At 38.4% G+C, this 22751-nt stretch overlaps 1 protein-coding gene across 4 annotated transcripts in view; it reads right to left on the reverse strand.

Annotated features, from left to right (window-relative positions):
* Positions 1-22751, reverse strand: part of MTHFD2L (methylenetetrahydrofolate dehydrogenase (NADP+ dependent) 2 like) — a 102311-nt gene that overhangs the window by 71610 nt on the left and 7950 nt on the right. For 3 of the 4 annotated variants that reach the window (XM_070395066.1, XM_070395049.1, XM_070395077.1), the window contains 3 exons: positions 14175-14359; positions 12847-12969; positions 31-183 (listed from right to left, as the gene is read on the reverse strand). In XM_070395066.1, the coding sequence (XP_070251167.1) occupies positions 31-183; positions 12847-12969; positions 14175-14359 (461 nt within the window). The remainder of the gene's footprint in view (positions 1-30; positions 184-12846; positions 12970-14174; positions 14360-22751) is intronic. The other variant, XM_070395057.1, reaches the window with a different exon arrangement.

A 22751-nucleotide genomic window follows, 5' to 3' on the forward strand; every position in this document is an offset into this window, starting at 1 on the left:
CCCACATCCTGTAGACCACAAATTACCAACCTGTTCTTTTGATTATTTCCCAAACAGCACTGGCAGTGGCAGGTATGAGAGAATGTTGATCAAGGCACAGTCTTCCAATATTGATAATATGAAATCCATCTACATCTTTTTCAGGGGCAATTCCATTGCATACTGTTCGCTCATCCACATGATCTGAAAAGTAAATAAAATTGGTCTAATTTTACAATTGTTTTTTTATTTAGAGGTATGGAACATGAAATGTGAGGACCTACAACCAGATCACTTATAAATCATTATTCTTTTCTTTTTCTTAACACAAAAATAGTAAGACAAAATGCTCCTGACCAATGGCTGCATTTAACTGCTGTAAGAAAATAGACAAGTAAAGGGCCAGAGTGGCTGGCCTGGTGTATGGGAAAAGTCTATAAAATAAAACAATACCAATGAGATCTGGGGACACCCAGATGATAAGTCTTTGCCTCAATAAGCTTGCATATTTAAATTTATGTTTTACTATATTTTCACAAATAGGTTTTCATTAAATATTTCTAGCATTACAGATTAAAAGGGCTGGGTTAGTGTTAAAAATAGTCATTAGTGCCAAGCTTCATCCCAAATGACATAAAAAAGAAAATATTAAACACACATGCACATGCCATTTCCCTGAAGCACTAGCACACTGAAAAATGCACTCATTTATTCACTCAATAAATATTTATTGAGTGTCTACCATGTGCCTAGTACAGTTCTAAGAGTTTAGGATATATAAGTGAATCAGACAGACAAAAATTTTTACCCTCTGTAACTTACATTCTAATGAAATAAATGTCTGCTTAATCAAAGTATTTAGTTATGTCCTCTTAATGAGTTAATTATTTTCTAGGAGTAAATGAGAGGTATTTTTATAAGCTGTGTACACTTTTCAAGTCAATAAATAATATTTAAGCCCTAAAAAGTTTGGCTCAGTGGATAGAGCATCGGCCAGCGGACTTACGGTCCCGGGTTCAATTCCAGTCAAGGGCATGTACCTTGTTTGCAGGCTCAATCCCCAGTAGGGGTTTAGGGGTTGTGCAGGAAGCAGCTAGTCAATGTTTCTCTCTCATTGATGTTTATAGCTTTCTATCCCTCCCCCTTCCTCTCTATAAAAATCAATAAAATATATTTTAAAAAATAATAATAATAAATAATATTTAAGTTACACCCTATAGGTTCTACATCAAGGTTTCAAGACAGGAAATATTTACCAGGTGCTTACCACTTGCACAATATAATTTAAGAGTTGTTTCATCATCAAGGAGTGAGGGGATGAAAAAAGAATGTGGAGTGACTGCCATCTCACTGTACTTCTACATCCCCAAATTCGAGAATAGAGTAGAGCCTGGAGGCAGAGTGGGAGGTATGGCTCTCCACCCTTCCTTAGCCTCTTTCTCCTATAAGGCCATAGAAGCTGCAACAACATCCCAGGCAGGCTTACTTCACAGGCTATAAAAACTGATTAATGGAGTGGGAACCAACATATCATGCAAAAGTTACTACCTCTGCCCTGCATGTATCTCTTAAGTGACCTGAAAAGTACATGGGGATCCAAAAATAGCCTTATTTTTCAGGAGTATTGAAGACACCTTGGTTTGTTAAGTCCTCAGTTTCCTAGGCACTACACTAAGTGACTCCTATCAAATATATAGTACAGCACTCGAAGCAGTGCATACTCTATAGAAGAAAACACATAGGTAGGTGAGCATGTCTATTCTAAGGAGCTTCTTTTACACACAAGGGAAAAGAAGAGATGCTGTGTTTGGGGGATCTTTCTTGCAAACATCTCAAGGACAGCTAGTCCAAATTTTTTTCCAACTACCACTTTCCCCTAGTGCTTAGCACAGAGTTGTATATAGATTGAACTCTAAGTAAATAGTTGTTGAATTGGTAAATGAATGAAGAGGGTCACAAAGAAATCATATAAATGTATATTTTAAAAGACTTTCTAACAAAAAAAAATCCAGATGTTTAAAAGGTCTTTTGATTTTGATAAATTCTTGACCCAAGATGAATACACTAGAAAATATATGAGAATATCATGGTAAAAGAAAAAAGGTGAAAAAGAAAAGAAGTAACCTCTGTAGTTCAAGAATTCCAGATTTTAAATATACTTTGAGAAGTATATCATCTCAAGTTTTATGATACTAGAGGCCTGGTGCACGAAATTCATGCACTCAAGGGGTCCCTCAGCCTAGCCTGTGCCCTCTCGCAGTTCGGGAGCCCTCGGCAAATGTCCAACTGATGGCTTAGGCCCGCTCTCCCGCCACCGCCACTGCAGGAGTCTCCCGCCACCGCTGCTGCACTCCCCAGCTATGAGCCCAGCTCAGGGCTTCTGGCTGAGCAGTGCTCCCACTGTGGGAACGCACTGACCACCAGGGGGCAGCTCCTGTGTTGAGTGTCACCTGGTGGTCAGTGTACATCATAGCAACCAGTCGTTCTGACATTTGGTCAATTTGCATATTAGCCTTTTATTACATAGGATAACCTGTTTGTGATAGCAACTACTCAGAAAGATGTAATTACATAGATTTGAGTGACTAAAAAAACTCTTGAGATAGATTTCACCTGGGTCTGAATAGAAAGAGACATAAGTGGGTACAGAGACCTGCCAATCTCACTAATATGTCAATTATATCTCAGTAATTTACTCAGCTTCTAGTATAAACCATTAACATTTTTTAAAATCACTACTTTCTCAACATTGCCATCATGTGGTTAACTATTCCACATGCAGGAGATTCACCTTTCATTTTTGTCCCCTTGCTCATACATTCTTTGATAAAAGGTTACCTAAGAATTTCTTTTTAACTGGATGAATGGTATTGTGAGGATGGCTTTGTTTCTATGTGAATACTCAAATTTTGTCTGAAAAGATTTGGAATAAAATATTCTTTTCAAAATCTGGCCTTTCCTATCTCAAAAAGCAAGAAAAAATGGTAGTAAATCATCTAACCCTACAACTCAAAGAATTAGAAAGAGAGCAACAAGAAAACCCCAGAGTGAGCAGAAGGAAGGAGATAATAAAGATTAGAGCAGAAATAAATGACATAGAGACCAAAAAGATAATACAGAAAATCAATGAAACTAAGAGCTGGTTCTTTGAAAGGATAAACAAGATTGACAAACCTCTAGCCAGGCTCACCAAGAAGCAAAGAGAGAGGACCCAAATAAACAAAATCAGAAATGATAGAGGCGAAATAACAACAGACCCCACAGAAATACAAATGATTGTTAAAAAATACTATGGACAGCTCTACTCCAACAAACTAGACAACATGGAGGAAATGGACAAATTCCTAGAAAAATACAACATTCCAAAACTCAATCAGGAAGAATCTAAAAATCTCAATAGGCCAATAACTATGGAAGAAATTGAAGCAGTCATCAAAAAGCTTCCAGCAAACAAAAGCCCAGGACCAGACGGCTTCACAGGGGAGTTTTACCAAACATTCAAGGAAGAACTAAAACCTACCCTCCTCAGACTACTACAAAAAATTCAAGAGGAAGGAACACTTCCAAGCTCATTCTATGAAGCCAGCATCACCCTAATACCAAAACCAGGTAAAGACAACACAATGAAAGAGAATTACAGGCCAATATCCCTCATGAACATAGATGCCAAAATCCTCAACAAAATCTTAGCAAATCGGATCCAGCAGTACATCAGAAAGATCATACACCATGACCAAGTAGGATTTATTCCAGGGATGCAAGGATGGTACAATATACGCAAATCAATAAACGTGATACATCACATAAACAAATTGAAAGAAAAAAACCACATGGTCATATCAATTGATGCAGAAAAAGCATTCGACAAAATCCAACACCCATTTTTGATAAAAACTCTCAGCATGGTGGGAGTAGAAGGATCATACCTCAACATAATAAAAGCCATATATGACAGGCCCACAGCCAACATCATACTCAATGGACAAAAACTAACACCATTTCCCCTAAGAACAGGAACGAGACAAGGATGCCCACTCTCACCACTCCTATTCAACATAGTCCTGGAAGTATTAGCCATTGCAATTAGACAAGACGAAGAAATAAAAGGCATCCAAATTGGAAAAGAGGAAGTAAAACTGTCCTTATTTGCAGACGACATGATAATATACATACAAAACCCTAGAGACTCCGTCAAAAAACTACTAGACTTAATACATGAATTTGGCAAAGTAGCAGGATACAAAATTAATGCCAAGAAATCTGAGGCATTTCTATACACCAATAATGAACTTGCAGAAAGAGAGATTAGAAAAACAATCCCATTTACCATCGCACCAAAAAAATTAAGCTACCTAGGAATAAACTTAACTAAAGAGGTAAAAGACCTCTACTCAGAAAACTACAGAACATTGAAAAAAGAGATAGAGGAAGACATAAACAGATGGAAGAACATACCGTGTTCATGGATTGGTAGAATCAACATCATTAAAATGTCCATACTACCCAAAGCAATCTATAAATTCAACGCACTTCCCATTAAAATACCAATGGCATACTTCACAGATCTAGAACGAACTCTCCAAAAATTCATCTGGAATAAAAAAAGACCCCGAATAGCTGCAGCAATCCTGAGAAAGAACAAAGTAGGTGGGATCTCAATACCAGATATCAAGCTGTATTACAAAGCCACTGTTCTCAAAACTGCCTGGTACTGGCACAAGAACAGACATATAGATCAATGGAATAGAATAGAGACCCTAGAAATCGGCCCGAACCAATATGCTCAATTAATATTTGACAAAGGAGGCAAGAACATACAATGGAGCCAAGATAGTCTCTTCAACAAATGGTGTTGGGAAAATTGGACAGATATATGCAAGAAAATGAAACTAGACCACCAACTTACACCATACACAAAAATAAACTCAAAATGGATAAAGGACTTAAATGTACGACAGGAAACCATAAAAATTCTAGAAGAATCCAAGGGCAACAAAATCTCAGACATATGCCGAAGCAATTTCTTCACTGATACAGCTCCTAGAGCAGTTGAAACTAAAGAGAAAATGAACAAATGGGACTACATCAAAATAAAAAGCTTCTGCACAGCAAAAGAAACCATCAACAAAACAACAAGAAAACCCACTGCGTGGGAAAACATATTTGCCAACGTCATATCTGATAAGGGCCTAATCTCCAAAATTTATAGGGAACTCTTACAACTTAAGAAAAAGAAGATAAACAATCCAATCAAAAAATGGGCAAAGGATCTAAATAGACACCTTTCAAAAGAGGACATTCAGAAAGCCAAGAGACATATGAAAACATGCTCAAAGTCACTAATCATCCGAGAAATGCAAATCAAAACAACAATGAGGTACCATCTCACGCCTGTCAGAATGGCTATCATCAACAAATCAACAAAGAACAAGTGCTGGAGAGGATGTGGAGAAAAAGGAACACTTGTGCACTGCTGGTGGGAATGCAGACTGGTGCAGCCACTATGGAAGACAGTATGGAGTTTCCTCAAAAAACTGGAAATGGAACTCCCATTTGACCCTGTGATCCCACTTCTAGGAATTTATCCCAAGAAACCAGAAACACCAATCAGAAAGGATATATGCACCTATATGTTCATAGCAGCACAATTCACCATAGCTAAGATCTGGAAACAGCCTAAATGCCCATCAGTAGATGAATGGATTAGAAAACTGTGGTACATCTACACGATGGAATACTATACTGCTGTAAGAAAGAAGGTACTCTTACCATTTGCAACGGCATGGATGGAGCTGGAGAGCATTATGCTAAGTGAAATAAGCCAGTCAATGAAGGAAAAATACCACATGATCTCACTCATTCATGGATAATAAAGACCATTATAAACTTTTGAACAATAATAGATACAGAGGCAGAGCTGCCTCACACAGATTGTCAAACTGCAGCGGGAAGGCCGGGGAGGGTTGGGGGGCAGGAGGGAGTGGGTTAAGAGATCAACTGAAGGGCTTGTATGCATGCATATGAGCATAACCAATGGACATAAGACACTGGGGAGTAGGGGAAGCCGGGGTATTGTCAAGGGTGGGGGAAAAAAAAAAAGGACACATATGTAATACCCTTTGTAATGCTTTAAGCAATAAAAATATAAAATAAATAAATAAATAAATAATAATAAAAAAATCTGGCCTTTTTTCTTTGAATAAACTTCAAATACATAAAATGGTTGAATCATAATTTATGGCTTGAGACAAAATCTCAATTTTGATCTAAACACAATCCAATTACAAAATATATAAATAGCTATTTTTCATAAGGTAGGCATATGCAAATCCACCACCCCAAACAAAGTTATGGCTTTAACAGTCATCTATACCTAACTATACAATCCGCCCATTAACCCATCTCCTTTCTTGCTCCAACCTGATGTAAAGTTTATCCTGAATCCTGTGTGTAGCATTCCCATGTCTTCCTTTTCATATAGTTTTATTGCATTTATTTGTTTTCCAGAAATTCAGCAAATTTACCATTTAAGTGTTCTTATCTATCTATGGCTCCCATAATTTCTCTTTCAACTAAGTAGATATTGATTGTGACTCTGAATTTGATTCTCTCTCTCCATATTTTTGAGTGGTGGTTTTCCCTGCAACCTCAGTTCTTTCATGGGTCAAGAAAAAAATTAATTCTTAATTTTATCAACTTTTCTTTGTTGTTAGGAATAGAGGATTTATGTTAATCTGGCTAGGAGTGGTCTTTGTTTAATTGGGTTGTTTTTATTTTCACTAAATTATTGATTTTTGAGAGCTCTTTGTATATTCTGTATGTACATGTTATCAAAATATGCTTTGCAAATATACTCCTCCAGTCTGTGTCTTATCTTTTCATTCTTTTAATAGTATCTTTTGAAAAGCATAGTTTTCTATTTCAGTGAAGTCTAATTTATCAAGTTCTCCTTTCATATCCACATAAAATCCAATTGTTCCAGCACCACATGTTGAAAGCATATTATTTATCTTTCTACTTTTGTCAAAAATCAGTTGTCGATATAAGTGTGGTTCTATTTCTGGGCTTTCAATTTTGTTCCATTGATCTGTTTTTCTAACTTGGTTGGAATACCACATGGCCTTGATTACGCAGCCTTAAAATCAGTCTTAAAATCAGGCAGTATTAATATTCCAACTATGTCACTCATTTTTAAAGTTATTTTGACTATTCTAAGTACTTTACATTTCCATATAAATTTTATAATTTGTCAATCTCTACAAAAATAGCATATTAGAATTTTAATTAGGGCTCTCTTGAATCTACAAATCAATTTGAGGATAACTGACCCCTTAACAATATTTAGTCTTCCAATCCATGACTATAGTATATTAACATGTGGGTTATTTAAAAGTGTATTGTATATTTTTAATTTAATTCCATTGTGGTGAGAAAACATACTTTAGGTACCATGAAACTTTTAAACAATGTAAAGCTTTATGACCTAGAAAATGCTATATCTTGATAAAGGTTCTATGTGAACTTAGAAAAAGTGTGTATTTTGTTCTTTATTAGAAGACTGTCCTATAAATGTCAATTAGGTCAAACTGGATGAAACTGTACTTCAAATCTCTATCTTTACTGATTTTTTGTACACTTGTTCTTTCAATTATTGAGAGAGAAGTACTGAAATCTATTATTATAATTTTTAATTAGTCTTCCTTTTAATTCTATTAATTTTTGTTGAATTTATTTTGAAGCTTTCTTCTTGGATATATAAATAATTTAAATTGCCATTTCTTTTTAATAAACAATTCCGTTATTACTCTGAAGTGACCTTATTTCTCCCTGGTAATATTCATCACTCTGAATATACTTTATCCAATATTAACATAATCACTTCACGTTCTTTTGATTAGTGTTAGCATAATATGTATTTTCCATCATTTTGCTTTTAACCTCTCTGTGTCTTTATACTTGAAGTGTGTGTGTTATAGGCAGCATATTGTTGGGTCTTGCTTTTTATTCAATCTGATATTTAATTGAGTTATTTACAACATTTTATTTTATTTAACCAAATCTATCAACTGTTATATGTTTTCATTATTGTCATTTCCTTTTTTTCTTCCCCCCTTTAGAATAATTAAATGTTTTTAACAATTCCATTCTATTTCCTTTGTTTACTTATTAGCTATAAATCTACCTCATTTCTTTGCTTTCTATCCAAATGAGTCCATGGAAACTGCTTGTACATTGTTTAATCCTTATGCAAACTTGTCCTCCAACATCAGAATTATAATTCTAACTTGAAATTTCTTTTACTTAAGATATTTCCACAATTGTAAAAATTAATCTCAGATTTCTAAGTCATGAAATAATTTGAATTCAGATTATTAACCAAATGATAGAATATTGGAGGTGTAATTGAATAGAATTGTTTCATTTGTTCATTTACTCATTGGTTCATTATAACAATCCTATCAGACTTGTACAGGAGAGGCTATCTCAACCCACTTCCACATAGCCCCCTACCAAAATGACTAATGTATTCCACTGCTTCTGTAAAACATGCAGGCGGATGTCCAGGACTTGCCAAAAAGATATCAGAGCGTAGTTAATAAACTATTCCTGCTCCTACCAGTTGAATTTCATGATAATCAAGAAATAATTGTGCATTTACCTCAATCTGGTTTTGCCAATTATTTTGCAGTAAATTATGTAATTTAATTTTAAAATGATATAACCAAATAATAATGGACAGTGAAAACAGTTATATTTATGAAAATTAAGCTGAATGTTCTGGAAAGACTCAAGAAGTAAAAAGAATTAGCAATAATTTAGATAAAACCAAGACAACTATGAAATTAGGGAGATATTTTCTAAATCTAGACAATATTTCTCTCACCTTCACCTCCAACTGAAAATTATAGCCAATAAATCATAGGTATTATTAATTTTATAAGATGATACAAAATTCTAATCAGTAGGTTCCAAAGAGTCTTGGACCCACACCAAAAAATTGATGAGTAAATGAGTTATTTAAATGTTTTATGTTATAATACAATGTTTAAGCTAAATATGCATTGTTTTTATTATTTTCCTTTTTAATCAACTTTCTGTATTAACCAACAAAGTATATGACCCAAATGAGTTATATAGTTTCAATCCTCTTTTTACAAAGAGAAAAAAAGTGAGTCATCAGTTAAATAACAATCAGTAAATCAGAAGGTCAGATTATAAACTCAGACTGCAAATATCCAAAGCTGAATGGTATCTTCTGCTGGCAACAGCATACCACTCAATATACGAGTACTAAAATAAGACATAGGTCACTTCAGGATGAATAGTCTATTTATTATTTATAGTCTTTATAATTATATTTATAGTTTTTACTCTTGCTATTATCATTTTTTACCCTTACCAAAAACAAATTATGAATAACGATAGGAATATCATTACTGAGCAGGACAAAACCATAACAATACAGGTTACAGGGCTGGAGAGCAAGAACAGATGGAAGATCACGGAGGTAATTCTAGAGGAGATGGTAGTTACATGCACTAGGAACCTGAATGTGAATGTTTGGAACACATGCTTGTAATGTTCAGAGTCAGCATTATGTAGGTTAATAAAGGTTAAAAAGGCAGGCTCTGGAATCAGACTGCCTGAATTTGGGTCCTGGCTCTACCTTTGACTATCAAGTAATATTGGACAATTCATTTAACCTCTGTGTTTCCTCATCTGTGAAATGAAGATGATAACTCCTATGGCATAAGGCTGTTTTAAAGATTAAATAAAATAAGCTGCATAAAAGAGTGCCTGTAACATAGTAAGCACAGATTATTCACCAGATAACATAAGGTTCTCAACCTTCCTAATGCCTCGACCCTTTAATACAGTTCCTCATGTTGTGGTGACCCTCAACCATAAAATTATTTTCGTTGCTACTTCATGACTGTAATTTTGTTACTGTTATGAATCGTAATGTAAATATCTGAAATGCAGGATGTATTTTCAGGGGTCACAACCCACAGGTTGAGAACCGCTGGAAGTAATGCCATGAGTGACCAGTCTACGAGGATTCACATCTCAGTGCAATTACTTACCAGCTCTGTAACCTTAAGGAAAGTTTAACCTCTCTGGGCATCAGTAAATTGTGCATAATAAAAGCTCCAATCCCACAAGATTATTGTGAGGATTTCAATAAGTTAATAAATGTAAAGTGACTGAGATTTAACTGCTTAATCTGATAAATGTTAGCCACTACTATTTTGTATATTACTGGCGTTTCAGCTAATTGAAAATTGCTCTTTCTGAGAGCATCCGGATGTTAGTTACCACCTTTGGCTCCATGCTTCTCACCCTCCAAAATAAACAGGACTCAAACAATGTATTTCTATACAGATAGATCACCAGTGCCATCTAGTGGTATTGCTAACAAATTCACCAAATGAGTGATATTGCCCAAAAAGGGGTAACATTTCTACAGATATAAATTTAATTTTTAAGACAGACTAAATTGAATGTTGTTATTTGGAAATTTGTAACATTTTATATAACTACTAGAGGCCCAGTGCACAAGATTCATGCACTGGTTGGGGGGGGAGGGGGGAGATAGCCCTCAGTCCGGCCTGTGCCCTCTCACAGTCTGGGACACCTCGGGGGATGTCTGCCTGCGGGCTTAGACCCAATCCCCCTGGGAATTGGGCCTAAGCCGGCAGGCAGACATCTTTCTCTCAGTCCACCCACCTGCCACTGCTTTGCTCGCCAGCCATGAGCCCAGCTTCTGGCTGAGCAGCACTCCCCCTGTGGGAGCACACTGACCACCAGGGGTCAGTTCCTGCATCGAATGTCTGCCCCCTGGTGGTCAGTGTGCATCATAGCAACCAGTAATTCAGCCATTCGGTCGATTTGCATATTAGGGTTTTATTATATAGGATTTGGATGAAGTACAAATGCAAATGAGAGAAATTTCATAAACTGCAAACTATAAATAGATTGCTTGGCAAATACACTACAAAAAAGGTTTTACTTTTTTTTTTTGCATGAGCCAAACAATTGAGTTTAAACCCATTGCCAATATTTTTGGACAGACTTATTATGCTTGCAAACCCCTGATAATATCTAGACCTCAGTTTCCTATAATATGAAATGAAGGTGTTGTACATGTTGAATTTCTTTCCAGTTCTAAAAGTAAGTAATGAATTACTATACTAACTTTAACATGATGAATCCATAGTATTACCTATCAGAAGCACTTTCTCAGAGGGAAACCTTGATGACTTGATAACTTCCAAGATCCTTTCCAACTTTATTATTTTTTAAAATGCAGCTGTGTTGGAATTAGACATATAAATTTTTGGTATAATTTGAGCAGCACATAAGTTATAACATACTAAGATGTTAGGTTATATTGTTGGAGAAATTAAAATATTAATACCATATAAAGATGCGAAGCAAAGCATCATGCATCTTTATTTTCTGCAAGTCCAAACTTATAGAAGGTACGAAACTGCACAAAACTAATGTAACCTATACTATATCAGCAGTCCTTGCTTTGCTCATTGAAAATGCACAAATTTTAGAGCCACAACTAATTAAATAACACCAGCCCTCCAATAACACAATTCACGTCAGTGACCATGGTATATTAACTATATTATGTCAGAGTTGCTGGCTCTTTGGTCTGTAAATCCCTATTTAAATAGATGTAGCATCAGGAGCAGTGACCAACATATCACTTCTTTCAAAGTCCATCGGTGATTTCCCACTGCACATTTGTATTCAGTTCAAACATAGACAGCAAAGCATGTTGCCTCCTTGTCTCCAAGTGTAATGTCACAATTCACATGACATTTCCCCAAAGTGAGTAATCAACAGAGGGAATTAGCCTATGAAGAGGAAAAGTACAGCAGAGTCAAAATGTGATGTTGCTAGAACTGAAAGTGGATTGAATAGATCTGAAAATGGTGACAGCCAAGCAAAGACATGAAAAATCTAGGCCCTCATGAAGTGAACGTAAGACCTATAACCTAAAAAACAAGCTCAAGTTGCTTCAACAGGGTGCTAATTGAATATAAATGGCTGTACAAGAAATAGGTGACTGGAATGTTGACACTGTGCCCTTCGGAGCAACTTAGCTAGGCAGTGACAGAAATTCAGAGAAGGTGAACTTACCAACATCAATGAGGAAAGTTATAACAAAAAGAATGACAATGTCCCAGAGGAAGTGACACTGGCATAAAACTTCCCTTTGAAGAAACTCAGAAATATTTACAACTTTAAAAGTACAAAGAAAAAAATGAAAGCTGATCCAAACTTAAAAAAAATATGAAAGTTCAAGTCACCAAGACTTAGAAAAGATGCTTGTTCCATATTGTAAGTCATACAATGAGAAGACGGTAAGTTCTGTTCAAATTCTTGACAAGTTTTTTGTAAAGAAATGAAATACTTTCATTCTCAATGTTTTAATGTTTTAAACTACAGTGTACTAAATAAATATTAGTTTTACTATTTTTCATTTCCCTATACATTTATAAACCCCAGTAAGTAAATTTATAATGGTTTGAGAAAACATTTTAGAGTCATGGAACAATTGACATTTTTGCCCTTGATCACTTTGCCTGGTTTCAGCTTACACAGTCATTTTATGGTCTTGCAATACTGTGCAAAGCAAGGACTGCATGTATTGTCAATGTCTAAGTTGTTCTTTCACAATTTTCAGTCACTGTAAGCATAAGCCATTCAGAAATTGTCACTATTACATGATAGTATAATAGCTTGATCCCTTCTGAACAAATTATATAAATTACTTGCAGTATCATGACATAATGCTGAAAGGTGCCTTTTATCCTAACCAAAGCAGACATATAGAAAAGCATTAAATACCTGGCAGTGGCAACTGAACTAATATGCCACTGACTCTTGGGTCCATGTTCAATTGATCAGTTATATCCAAAAGCTCTTCTTGAGAAACATCCTTAGGCTTTAGAATGATCTCACTATAGATACCTAGAAGAAAGCAAGCACAGACAGTCACCTAGCTAACAATGATGTGTGCTTTTCATTAGTGGTGTCTTACACAGTGTGTAACTCAAGCATGTCAAACTCAAAGGCTAACATGGACCAAATAAACAAGGTTTAAGTTTATGTGGGCCACAAAAAAACAAAAGCTTCAATTTTCATTGAAATGTAGGTATATTTTGATAGAGAAATGCTGAATACAAAGGGCTGAAATAAACAAGTAATCATTAATATAAAATAATAGAACATTTTAATCAAAATTAATATTTTTTCTTGAACATTAACTTACCAGACATTGAATAACTGCACAAATTAATAAGCATAATGCAAATAAACCTATTTCTCTTGTTCTCCGAAAGTGAAATATTTCCTGTTGCACACACCAAACAAGTCAGTCCAAGGCTAACGAGTGGCAATGGGCTGCTAAAATATTCGCTGCTAATGTTAGCGGAGAGAAATGGTGCGCTTGCACGTAAGTAAGGCGTGTAAGGGAAATGAATGCAACATGATTACAGTAATCAGTCATTAGCAAACGTTGTAGTTCATTATTAATAATTATGTATAACAGGATATTGTAAAAATTAAGTTATGAAATGTTTATTAAAATGTTTCTTAGATACCATTATATTGGCTGGGCCACATGCAGTCCGCGAGTTTGACATGCTTTGTGTAACTGGTTTTCTCTGCTCTTGTCCCACAGGAAGGAAAGGCCCTTCTACAAAAATGGTGTTCTAAGCATCATCAGAAGAGATTTCTCAAACAGGATTTACATGCATTCTTTGGCCCAGGATCCTATGTGGCAAATTGCCCTTATCTGTGATAAGCTACTATTAGTGAATTTGAATACAGTAAAAACATCAATAGCGCCACCACCACTGACAGGTCAAGCTTGACAGCGTGAACTGGCCAGATTTATTATCTCATTAAAGCAAATGTATTAAAAATGGTCCTTTTAAGTGTAAAGTCTTCCTCTCACATCTCACCATAGCAGCTGAAATCACATTGAATTGATTCAATAAGAAATTTAAAGACAAGGGGTAAGAAATGAACATAAACATTGGTAACTAAAAATATCTATCATAATAATAAATGTTATTCAAATAACACTTATTTGACAATGATCATTCATTATTACACTTTGCAGTAAAACCAGAAACATTCTTTAGTGACAAGCACAACTAAAGCATCCCTACCTACAGCAGAGGCGGCTCGGATCTTCTTCCTGACGTAGGTGTGGCTTGCTGGGTTATCTCCCACTAAAATGATACTGAGGTGAGGTCTTCTGTTCCCAAGGGAAATCCAGGACTCCACACCCTCTTGTATTTCTTTCTGGATTTGTTTGGCCATTTCAGTTCCTGAGATAATAATGGCATCGTGTCTATGGGGAATAAAAGATTAAATGTAGTACTGAAGATGACAGTAAGGCGTATTCAACAACATATGTTTAAGATACAAGAACGACCAAAATTTGTGGTTCTCCAAGTGAGCATCCAAAATTTGATTTTCCAAGTATATATGACACCCATTCAGGTTCATAAATATATTTATAATTTTGTGAAATATTCTAGCTCTGCTTTTTAGTTTTACACCTGCATTATATCTATACTATACATTTCGTTATAACTACCATGTGGATTTTTAAAATGATCAAACCACATACTCCAGACCTGGACTATAATACTGGCCCTGTTGAAAGCTCTGCTATTTTTTAGAAGCAGCAGATCAGCACAGTCTAGTTAAAAACTGACACCCATCTTCAAAGGCTTGTGCCATGTAGTATGTGACCCCAAAGTATTGCAACCCTAAGGCTAGTGTGTTCACTGTTAGTTACTGTACCCTATACAGGACCTGAAGTCATGAGCTCTGTACTGCACAACTCTTTTAACTTTATTCCACAGCCTTAGGACAACTCCATGACAACAGCTGCCAGTCTTGTCATGCTTGTCAGTGATTACTGTTGGGACCAGGTCAGTAACAATGGCCAATTGTTCCCCACACCATGGCATCATTTCTAATAAAAAAAAAATGCACAGAACATTACTTCCTGCCAGTTTATATAAGTGCTTAAAAGGTAAGAAATGCTATGCTTTGATAGGTAACATAAATCTATCTCTGGAATGGCACAAAGAAATGCATTATGGGAAGGCTTGCCAGCTCACCATGATGCCAAACTTAAGAGTGATAAATCGTGTTACTCTTACTGTGTGCTTATTTCTTAAAGGTACCTGATCTATAATAATAAAAGCATAATATGCTAATTAGCCGGACGTCCTTCCGGACAACCTTCTGGATGAAGCCAGAGCTACAAGGGAAGCCTGGGTCCTGGGTTCCAGAGGGAAGCTGGCGCCAGCAGCCGGGGGAAGGAAGGCCTACTCTTGCACGAATTTTATGCATCAGGCCTCTAGTAAAGTATAAGATGATTCCTTCTTCATGCTGCCATGATTATTACACAAAATGCCAAATGCAGGCCAATGAATATTGTGAAGAAGAGGAAGAGGAGGAAGCAGAAGAAGAAAAGGAGGAAAGAAAAATCTTAATTCTTTCTAATATCTGTACACTTTTTATTTTCTAACAAATGTGGGCACAATGAATATCAGCCAACACACAAGTGCAAACTTGCTGCCTCTTCCAAATAAGCCAGCTGCCTTCTCTAATAGGTGGTGTAAATACAGGTAGAACCAGATCAAGAATACTCCATTTCCGTCTGGCCCCAGAGGTCCTTGGTGCTCATCCAAGTTCATACAATTTTGGTGTAAACATTGTTCTGGGAAGAAGTGAATCCAAAATGTGGCCTATGGATAGATACATTAAAATTGCCTGGGAAGCCTGCTAAACTTGCAGATGCCCAGACCCAAGACCACATCCACAATTCAGTCCCTAGAGGGTGAAGCCTAGGAATCCGCATGTCGAGCAAATTCCCACAAGTGTTCTTGTGCATGACAGTGTTTGAAAGCCACTTCTGCAGTTCAAAACAAAAGTACATTTTAATAATAATCATAACCCTGGGTAAATAATTGACTGAGAGAATAAACTGGTTAGACAATACAATTAAAACTAGACCTTATAATTATAAGTAAACTACTTTTGATTCTAACTTTGTTGACTTTTCACTAAAAATTTAATAGCTTTCAAGACATGGAAGTTCATGGAAAATTCAGTGTGACACATTTGCTCCACTGTCCTAAATTTATAACAGCTTTATTGAAGTACTAGAGGCCCGGTGCACGAATTCATGCATGGGTGGGGTCTGGCCGGCCTGCCCCATCGGGGCCAATAGGACTAGGCCAGCCAGGAAGTGGGGCCACAGTCAGTTGGCTGGCTGGCCCTGTCCCCTGGTTGAACCCCCGGCTGAAGGGACAATTTGCATATTAGCCTTTGATTATATAGGATAATTGACATACAATAAACTGCACACATTTAAAGTACACAACTTGATGTTTTAATATATGTATGTACCTGGGAAACCATTACCACAATTAAGAAAATGAACATAGCCATCACCCCCCAAAATTTTCTGGTACTCCATTTGTAATCTCACCATTCTACATGTCCCTGCCATGTACCTCCACCGCCTGCACGCCCCTCCCCCCCATCACCAAGCAACCACTAATTTGCTTTCTGTCACTCCATATTAGTTTGTATCATCATGAATTTTATAAAAATGAAATTATGCACTACACTCTCCTTTTTATCTATCTACTTTCACTCACCATAATTAAGATTCATTAATGTTGTTGCATGTATCGATAGTTCATTTCTTTTTATTGCTGAGTAGTTTTCCATTGTATGGATATACAGAAAATTGTTTATCCATTCAATTGTTGATGGGTATTTGGGTTGTTTCTAGTTTGTGGTATGATAAATAAAGCTGTCTGGAACATTCATCTTTAAGTCATTGTATACATATATGCTTTCATTTCTCTTGCACAAAATTTGAGCAGAATGGCTGAAACATATGGTAGGTATATGTTTAAATTTTTAAGAAACTGTCAACCTGCTTTCAAAGTGGTTGTAGCATTTTACATTTCAACGAGCAGTATATGAGAGTTACAGTTGCTCAACATACTTGCCATCACTTGGTATTGCCAGTCTTTTACATTGTAGACATACTAGTGCCTATACTGTATGTTGGTATCTCCTTGTGCTTTTAATTTGCATCCCTATAGTGAATAATGATGTTAAGCATCTTTTCATGTGCTTATTTACCATCTGCCTATCCTCTTTGTTGAACTGTGTAATTTAATGTTTTGCCCATTGTTTAATAGATTATTTCCTTATTATTGAAGTTGAGAGGGTTATTCATAATATCCTAGATTCAAGTCCTATATCAGGTTTGTGATTTAAAATATCCTCTCCTAGTCTGTGCTTTACCTTTTCATTCTTTTAACTGTGTCTTTGGAATATCAGTTCTAAATTTTTATGTATTTCAATCAATTTTATTTTTATGGATCATACCTTTGGTATTAGTATAATGAATCTCTGCCGCACTCAGGGTCACAAAGGTTTTCTCCAGTGTTCCCTTCTATAAGTTTTATGGGTTCAGGTTATACATTTAGTTCTATGATTTAGCTCTATTCATAGTTAGATGAGAGCTTATATCAGAATATTTTCTAATTTTTTTTCTGAATTTATTGAGATTATCATATATAATCCCATGGACTTTTGGTTTTAGTGTGTTAATATGGTGAATTACATTGATTGATTTTTAAATGTCAAACCAACATAGCATTCCTGGGATAAACCTCACTTGGTCATAATGCAACTATCCTTTCCAGATATTGTGGATCTCATCTAAAATTTTGTTACTTGTTTTGCATCTATGTGCATGAGAGGTATTTGTCAGTAGTTTTCATTTCTTGTAATGTTTTTATATGGTTTTTGTACTAGGGTGATGATGCCCTCATAGAATAAGTTAGGATGTACTCCATCCTCTTTAAGAGTTTCTGCAAAATTGGTATTATTTATTCCTTAAATATTTGGTAGAATTCATCTGTGAAAATATCTGATCTTTGAGCTTTCTTTATGGGGAGGTTTAAAACTATAAGTTTACCTTTTTAATATATAGTGCTATTCAGGGTATTCATTTTTTCTTGAGTTTTTATAGTTTGTGTCTTTGTACATTCTAATAATTAGTACATAATTATAATGATAGACTAAATCAAGTTAAGACAAAATACACTTACTTTTGAGTTTAAATTTTATTTTTCAAGATTAAGTAACAAACTTTTTTCACTATTTACTATGAATTTCTAGAGCTCATTTTTTATTAATTAATTTAGTCGCCTTTTAATACTAAGAGAACAAGGACCTCTATATTAGTAAATACTAAGGTTGCAGATACAGCAACTAATTCCAGAATGGCTCATTTATAAAAGATAATTAAACAATAAATACTTTCCATAAATTAAATTGTGTCAGCAATATTCAGTTAGGGTAAAATACTGGGTTACTGAAGCAGTTTTATATGCTAATAAACTTTAATTCACTCTTATAGTAAAGAACATACATTTATATTTTAAAACACAAAACCACCTAAACTCCATGTTGCATTTTATAGCATATGAATAGCAGTGCTGCTGCTGATATGTCTTATAGTTGATTCTCTGTTCAACAGAATAATCTGTTCATAGGCTACTGTGAAACAGGCAATCACTGAAAATAATTCAGGATAATTACAGTCAAGAAACTACAAAGAGAATGTCAGAGTCAACATTGGCATAAATTGATTCCTGGCTTCCGAAGAGACAATATACAGATTAAACTTCACTGCAGTCTGTATGTTGGGATCTGAGAGAGTGACAATGCCTACTTTACTTTATTGCACTGAGATGCTAAGTTAGTTCGCTAATTATAGCTAACATTAGAGGCCCAGTGCATGAATTTGTGAAAGGGTGGGGTCCCTTGGCCTGGCCCGCGATCAATGACAGTTGGGGCCATCTTGCCCAATCCCGACTGGGGCCAATTGGGGCCACTGCCCCAGGGGAGAGACCGTAGGAGGTTGGCCAGCCACGGGAGGTTGGCTGTGGGAGCACATTGACCACCAGGGGGTAGCTCCTGCATTGTCTTCCCCCTGTGGTCAGTGCATGTCATAGCAACCAGTCGACCGGTTGGTTGACTGGTCCTAATGGTCACTTAGGCTTATATATATATAGATGATACAGCCTGAATTAGCTTTTGTTTATGGGTAAATATCCACAAGACTGCCACCCAATTATGACTACAGACTTTGAGCATTTTCAGTAGCAGTTGAACCATCCTCTTGATTTCCTCAGTCACTGAAGAGCCTCAATAAGCCTGGCTTTGTGGGAGACACACTATCCTATCTAATAATAGACAAACATGGTAATTAACCATACCTCCGACATGCTTCCCATTGGCTAATCTGGGCGATATGCAAATTAACCGCCAACCAAGATGGCGGCCGGCAGCCAGGCAGCTGAAGCGAACAGGAGGCTTGCTTGCTCCAGTGAAGGAGGAAGCCAAGGTTCCCCGCCTGCGGCTGCTGGGCTCTGAGCTTGCACTCTAAGCAACTATGTTGCAATTATAGAAGCTAAACAATCCCCATGCTTTCAGCCAGCTGCCGAACTGGAGTTGCAACAGTGTTTCAATTATAGAAGCCAAACAAAGCCAGGCACCTGCTTTCAGCAGCTGAGGTCTAAGAGCTGGAGCCGAGCCTCAGGGCTAAAGCCGGCTCTCAGTTCCAGAGACAGCCATAGAAGGTAAATAAATCCCAGAATAAAAAAAAAAAAAGAAAAAAAGGAGAGGTTGGGAGCTTCAGTCACCCGCCAGCCTGAAAACGGCCCTCAGCCCCTCACCCAGACTGGCCAGGCACCCCAGTGGGGACCCCCACCCTGAAGGGGGTGTGACCAGCTGCAAACAGCCATCATCTCCTCATCAAGACTGGCCAGGCATCCAAGTGGGACCCCCACCCTGATCCAGGACACCCTTCAGGGCAAACCAGCCGGCCCCCACCCGTGCGCCAGGCCTCTATCCTATATAGTAAAAGGATAATATGCCTCCCAGCACTGGGATCAGCAGAGCCGCGAGGCCTCCCAAACCCGGGATCAGCGGAACCGTGAGGCCTCACGTCCCGGGATCAGCGGAGCAGCGAGGTCTCACTGCCCCTGTGTCAAGCGGAGCCGTGAGACCTCCCAGCACCAGGATCAGCGGAGCCGCGAGGCCTCCTGGCACTGGGATCAGCAGAGCCTACCAGCACCGGGATCAGCGGAGCAGCGAGGCCTCCCAGCACCGGGATCAGCGGAGCAGCGAGGTCTCACTGCCCCTGTGTCAAGCGGAGCCTCGAGACCTCCCAGCACCAGGATCAGCAGAGCAGCGAGGCCTCCTGGCCCCTGGAGCAGCGTGACAGGGGGCAGCGCCCAAACCCCCTGATCGCCCTGCGGCTCTGTGTGTGATAGGGGGCAGGGCCACAACCTCCCTATCCGCCCTGGTCTGTTTGGGACAGGGGAAGGCGCCCCAACCCCCTGATCGGCCCTGCTCTGTGCCTGATGGGGGGAGCTCCCCAACCCCCTGATCGGCCCTGCTCTGTGTGTGACAGGGTGGAGCTGCAACCTCCCCATCGGCCCTGTCCTGAGTGTGACAGGGGGCGGTGCCCCAACTCCCCTATCGGCCCTACTCTGTGAATGACAGGGGGGAGCTCCCCAACCCCCTGATCAGCCCTGTTCTGTGCATGACACGGGGGAGCTCCCCAACCCCCTGATCGGCCCTGCTCTGTGCGTGACAGGGTACGGAGCCCCAACCTCCTGATCAGCCCTGCTCTGTGCATGACAGGGGGTGGCACCGCAACCTCCCCATCGACCCTGCCTTGAGTGTGACAGGGGGCGGCACCCCAACCCCCCAATCGGCCCTACCCTGAGCGTGACTGAGGGTGGCATCGCAACCTCCCGATCTGCCCTGCTCTGTGCATGACAGGGGGTGGTGCCCCAACTCCCCAATCGGCCCTGCTCTGAGCCCAACCAGGGGCTGCACCTAGGGATTGGGCCTGCCCTCTGCCACCCGGGAGCGGGCCTAAGCCAGCAGGTCATTATCTCCCGAGGGGTCCCAGACTGTGAGAGGGCACAAGTGGGGCTGAGGGACACCCCCCCCCGCCAGTGCACAAATTTTTGTGCACCAGGCCTCTAGTCCTATATAATAAAAGCCTAATATGCAATACACCAAACGGCAGAACAACTGATGGAACGACCAGTCGCCATGACAGGCACTGACCACCGGGGAGCAGATGCTCAACGCAGGAGCTGCCCCAGCCCGCAGGCCCCAGGCCAGCCAAGGCAGGTGCCAGTGGGGGCCCCCCAATTGCCCCACCAGTCGCCCCATAAATCGGCCCTGATTGTTGCCAGGCCTAGGGACCCTACCCATGCATGAATTTCATGCACTGGGCCTCTAGTAAGAATATATCAAGTAACCTGGAATTAGTAGAGACCCAATGGGAGGATGCCTGTATCAGTCCATGTACTGAAAGAACTGGTAAACACACACATTATCTAACTCACATAATCCTTAGTGCATAAACAAATGAATTTTTCAACATGCACATTGTTGATATCAGCAAGAATTTAACTGCCTGGTTAAAGTAATGATCTCTGCCAATCCATTCTCTATACTGCAGCCATTGATTTTCCAAATGTAATCATGTCGATTTCCTGGTAAAACTCCTCACTACATGCCCACTGTTTATTAAATTAACAAACATGTATTAAGGACCTTCTATATAGAAGGCACTATTCTATGCACCAGGAACGTAAGTAATAGTGGGCAAAATAAATTTTCCGATTTCATGGAAACCATATTGTAGTTGAAAAAGAACAGCAATTTTAAAAAGAAAAAAGCAAATATTGAATATATCATGTGTGGAAAATGAAGGGAAAGGACCTATCGAGAGGACAGGGTTATCATTTTATATAGGTGAGATAGTGTCACTTCTCTGATTATCCAGGTGACATTTGAGCATAAATGAAGAAAATGAGGGAATGTTGTGTGGAGAACAGAATTCCAAGCCAAGGAAACTGTACAGCAAGTACAAAGAACTTTAGGCAAGAGCGTGCCTGACATGTTCAATGAATAATAAGGTCAGTGGCTGCCATGGAAAGAATACGTGGACCACGACAGAGCATGAAGTCAAGAAGGAGGGATGTCTGATTACATAAGACCATTCAGGCCTTTGAAAGGATGTTGGTTTTTACTGTGAGTGAGGTAGGAAGCCATTTGGAGATTCCAAGGAGTGCCATGACCCAATTTTTATTATTCAATCATAACTGGTTAAAAGGTGGAGGACAGTCTCTGGGAGCAAGGGGAGTGGGGGCACTAGGGTGGCATCTCAGGCAAAAGATAACAGTGGCTTGGGCAAGGGTGGTAGCAATGGGGGTGCTAAGCAGTATGATTCTGAATTTGAGGATAGAGCCACTGAGATTTAATGTTACGTGTGAGAAAAAAATCAGATTACACGCCAAAATTTTTAACCTGAAAAACTGAGAAAAGGAAGTTTTAACTAAAATCTAAATTTCCTGTACCTTCAAGCCCATGCATGAGCTTTCTTTAGCATCACTGCTAAAGAACACAGAGCTCACCAAGTCCCACACTACTCACAGCTGTATTTCAATGTATCTGCTGTGCCAGGTTCTTATTTCTGGATCTTCACATACCCTGTTCCCTTGACCTGAAAACACTTTTCCTTCTCTTCCTTACTTTTCTAACCTCCCTACCATATCTGTTCCTCCTTCGCCTCCACATATATTTCTCAAGTCTCAGCTTAGGTA

The sequence above is a fragment of the Myotis yumanensis genome, unplaced genomic scaffold (genome assembly GCF_028538775.1).
Source record: "Myotis yumanensis isolate MYYU_CA2020_CCGP unplaced genomic scaffold, mMyoYum1.0.hap1 SCAF_1, whole genome shotgun sequence".
Taxonomy (NCBI): Eukaryota; Metazoa; Chordata; class Mammalia; order Chiroptera; family Vespertilionidae; genus Myotis; species Myotis yumanensis.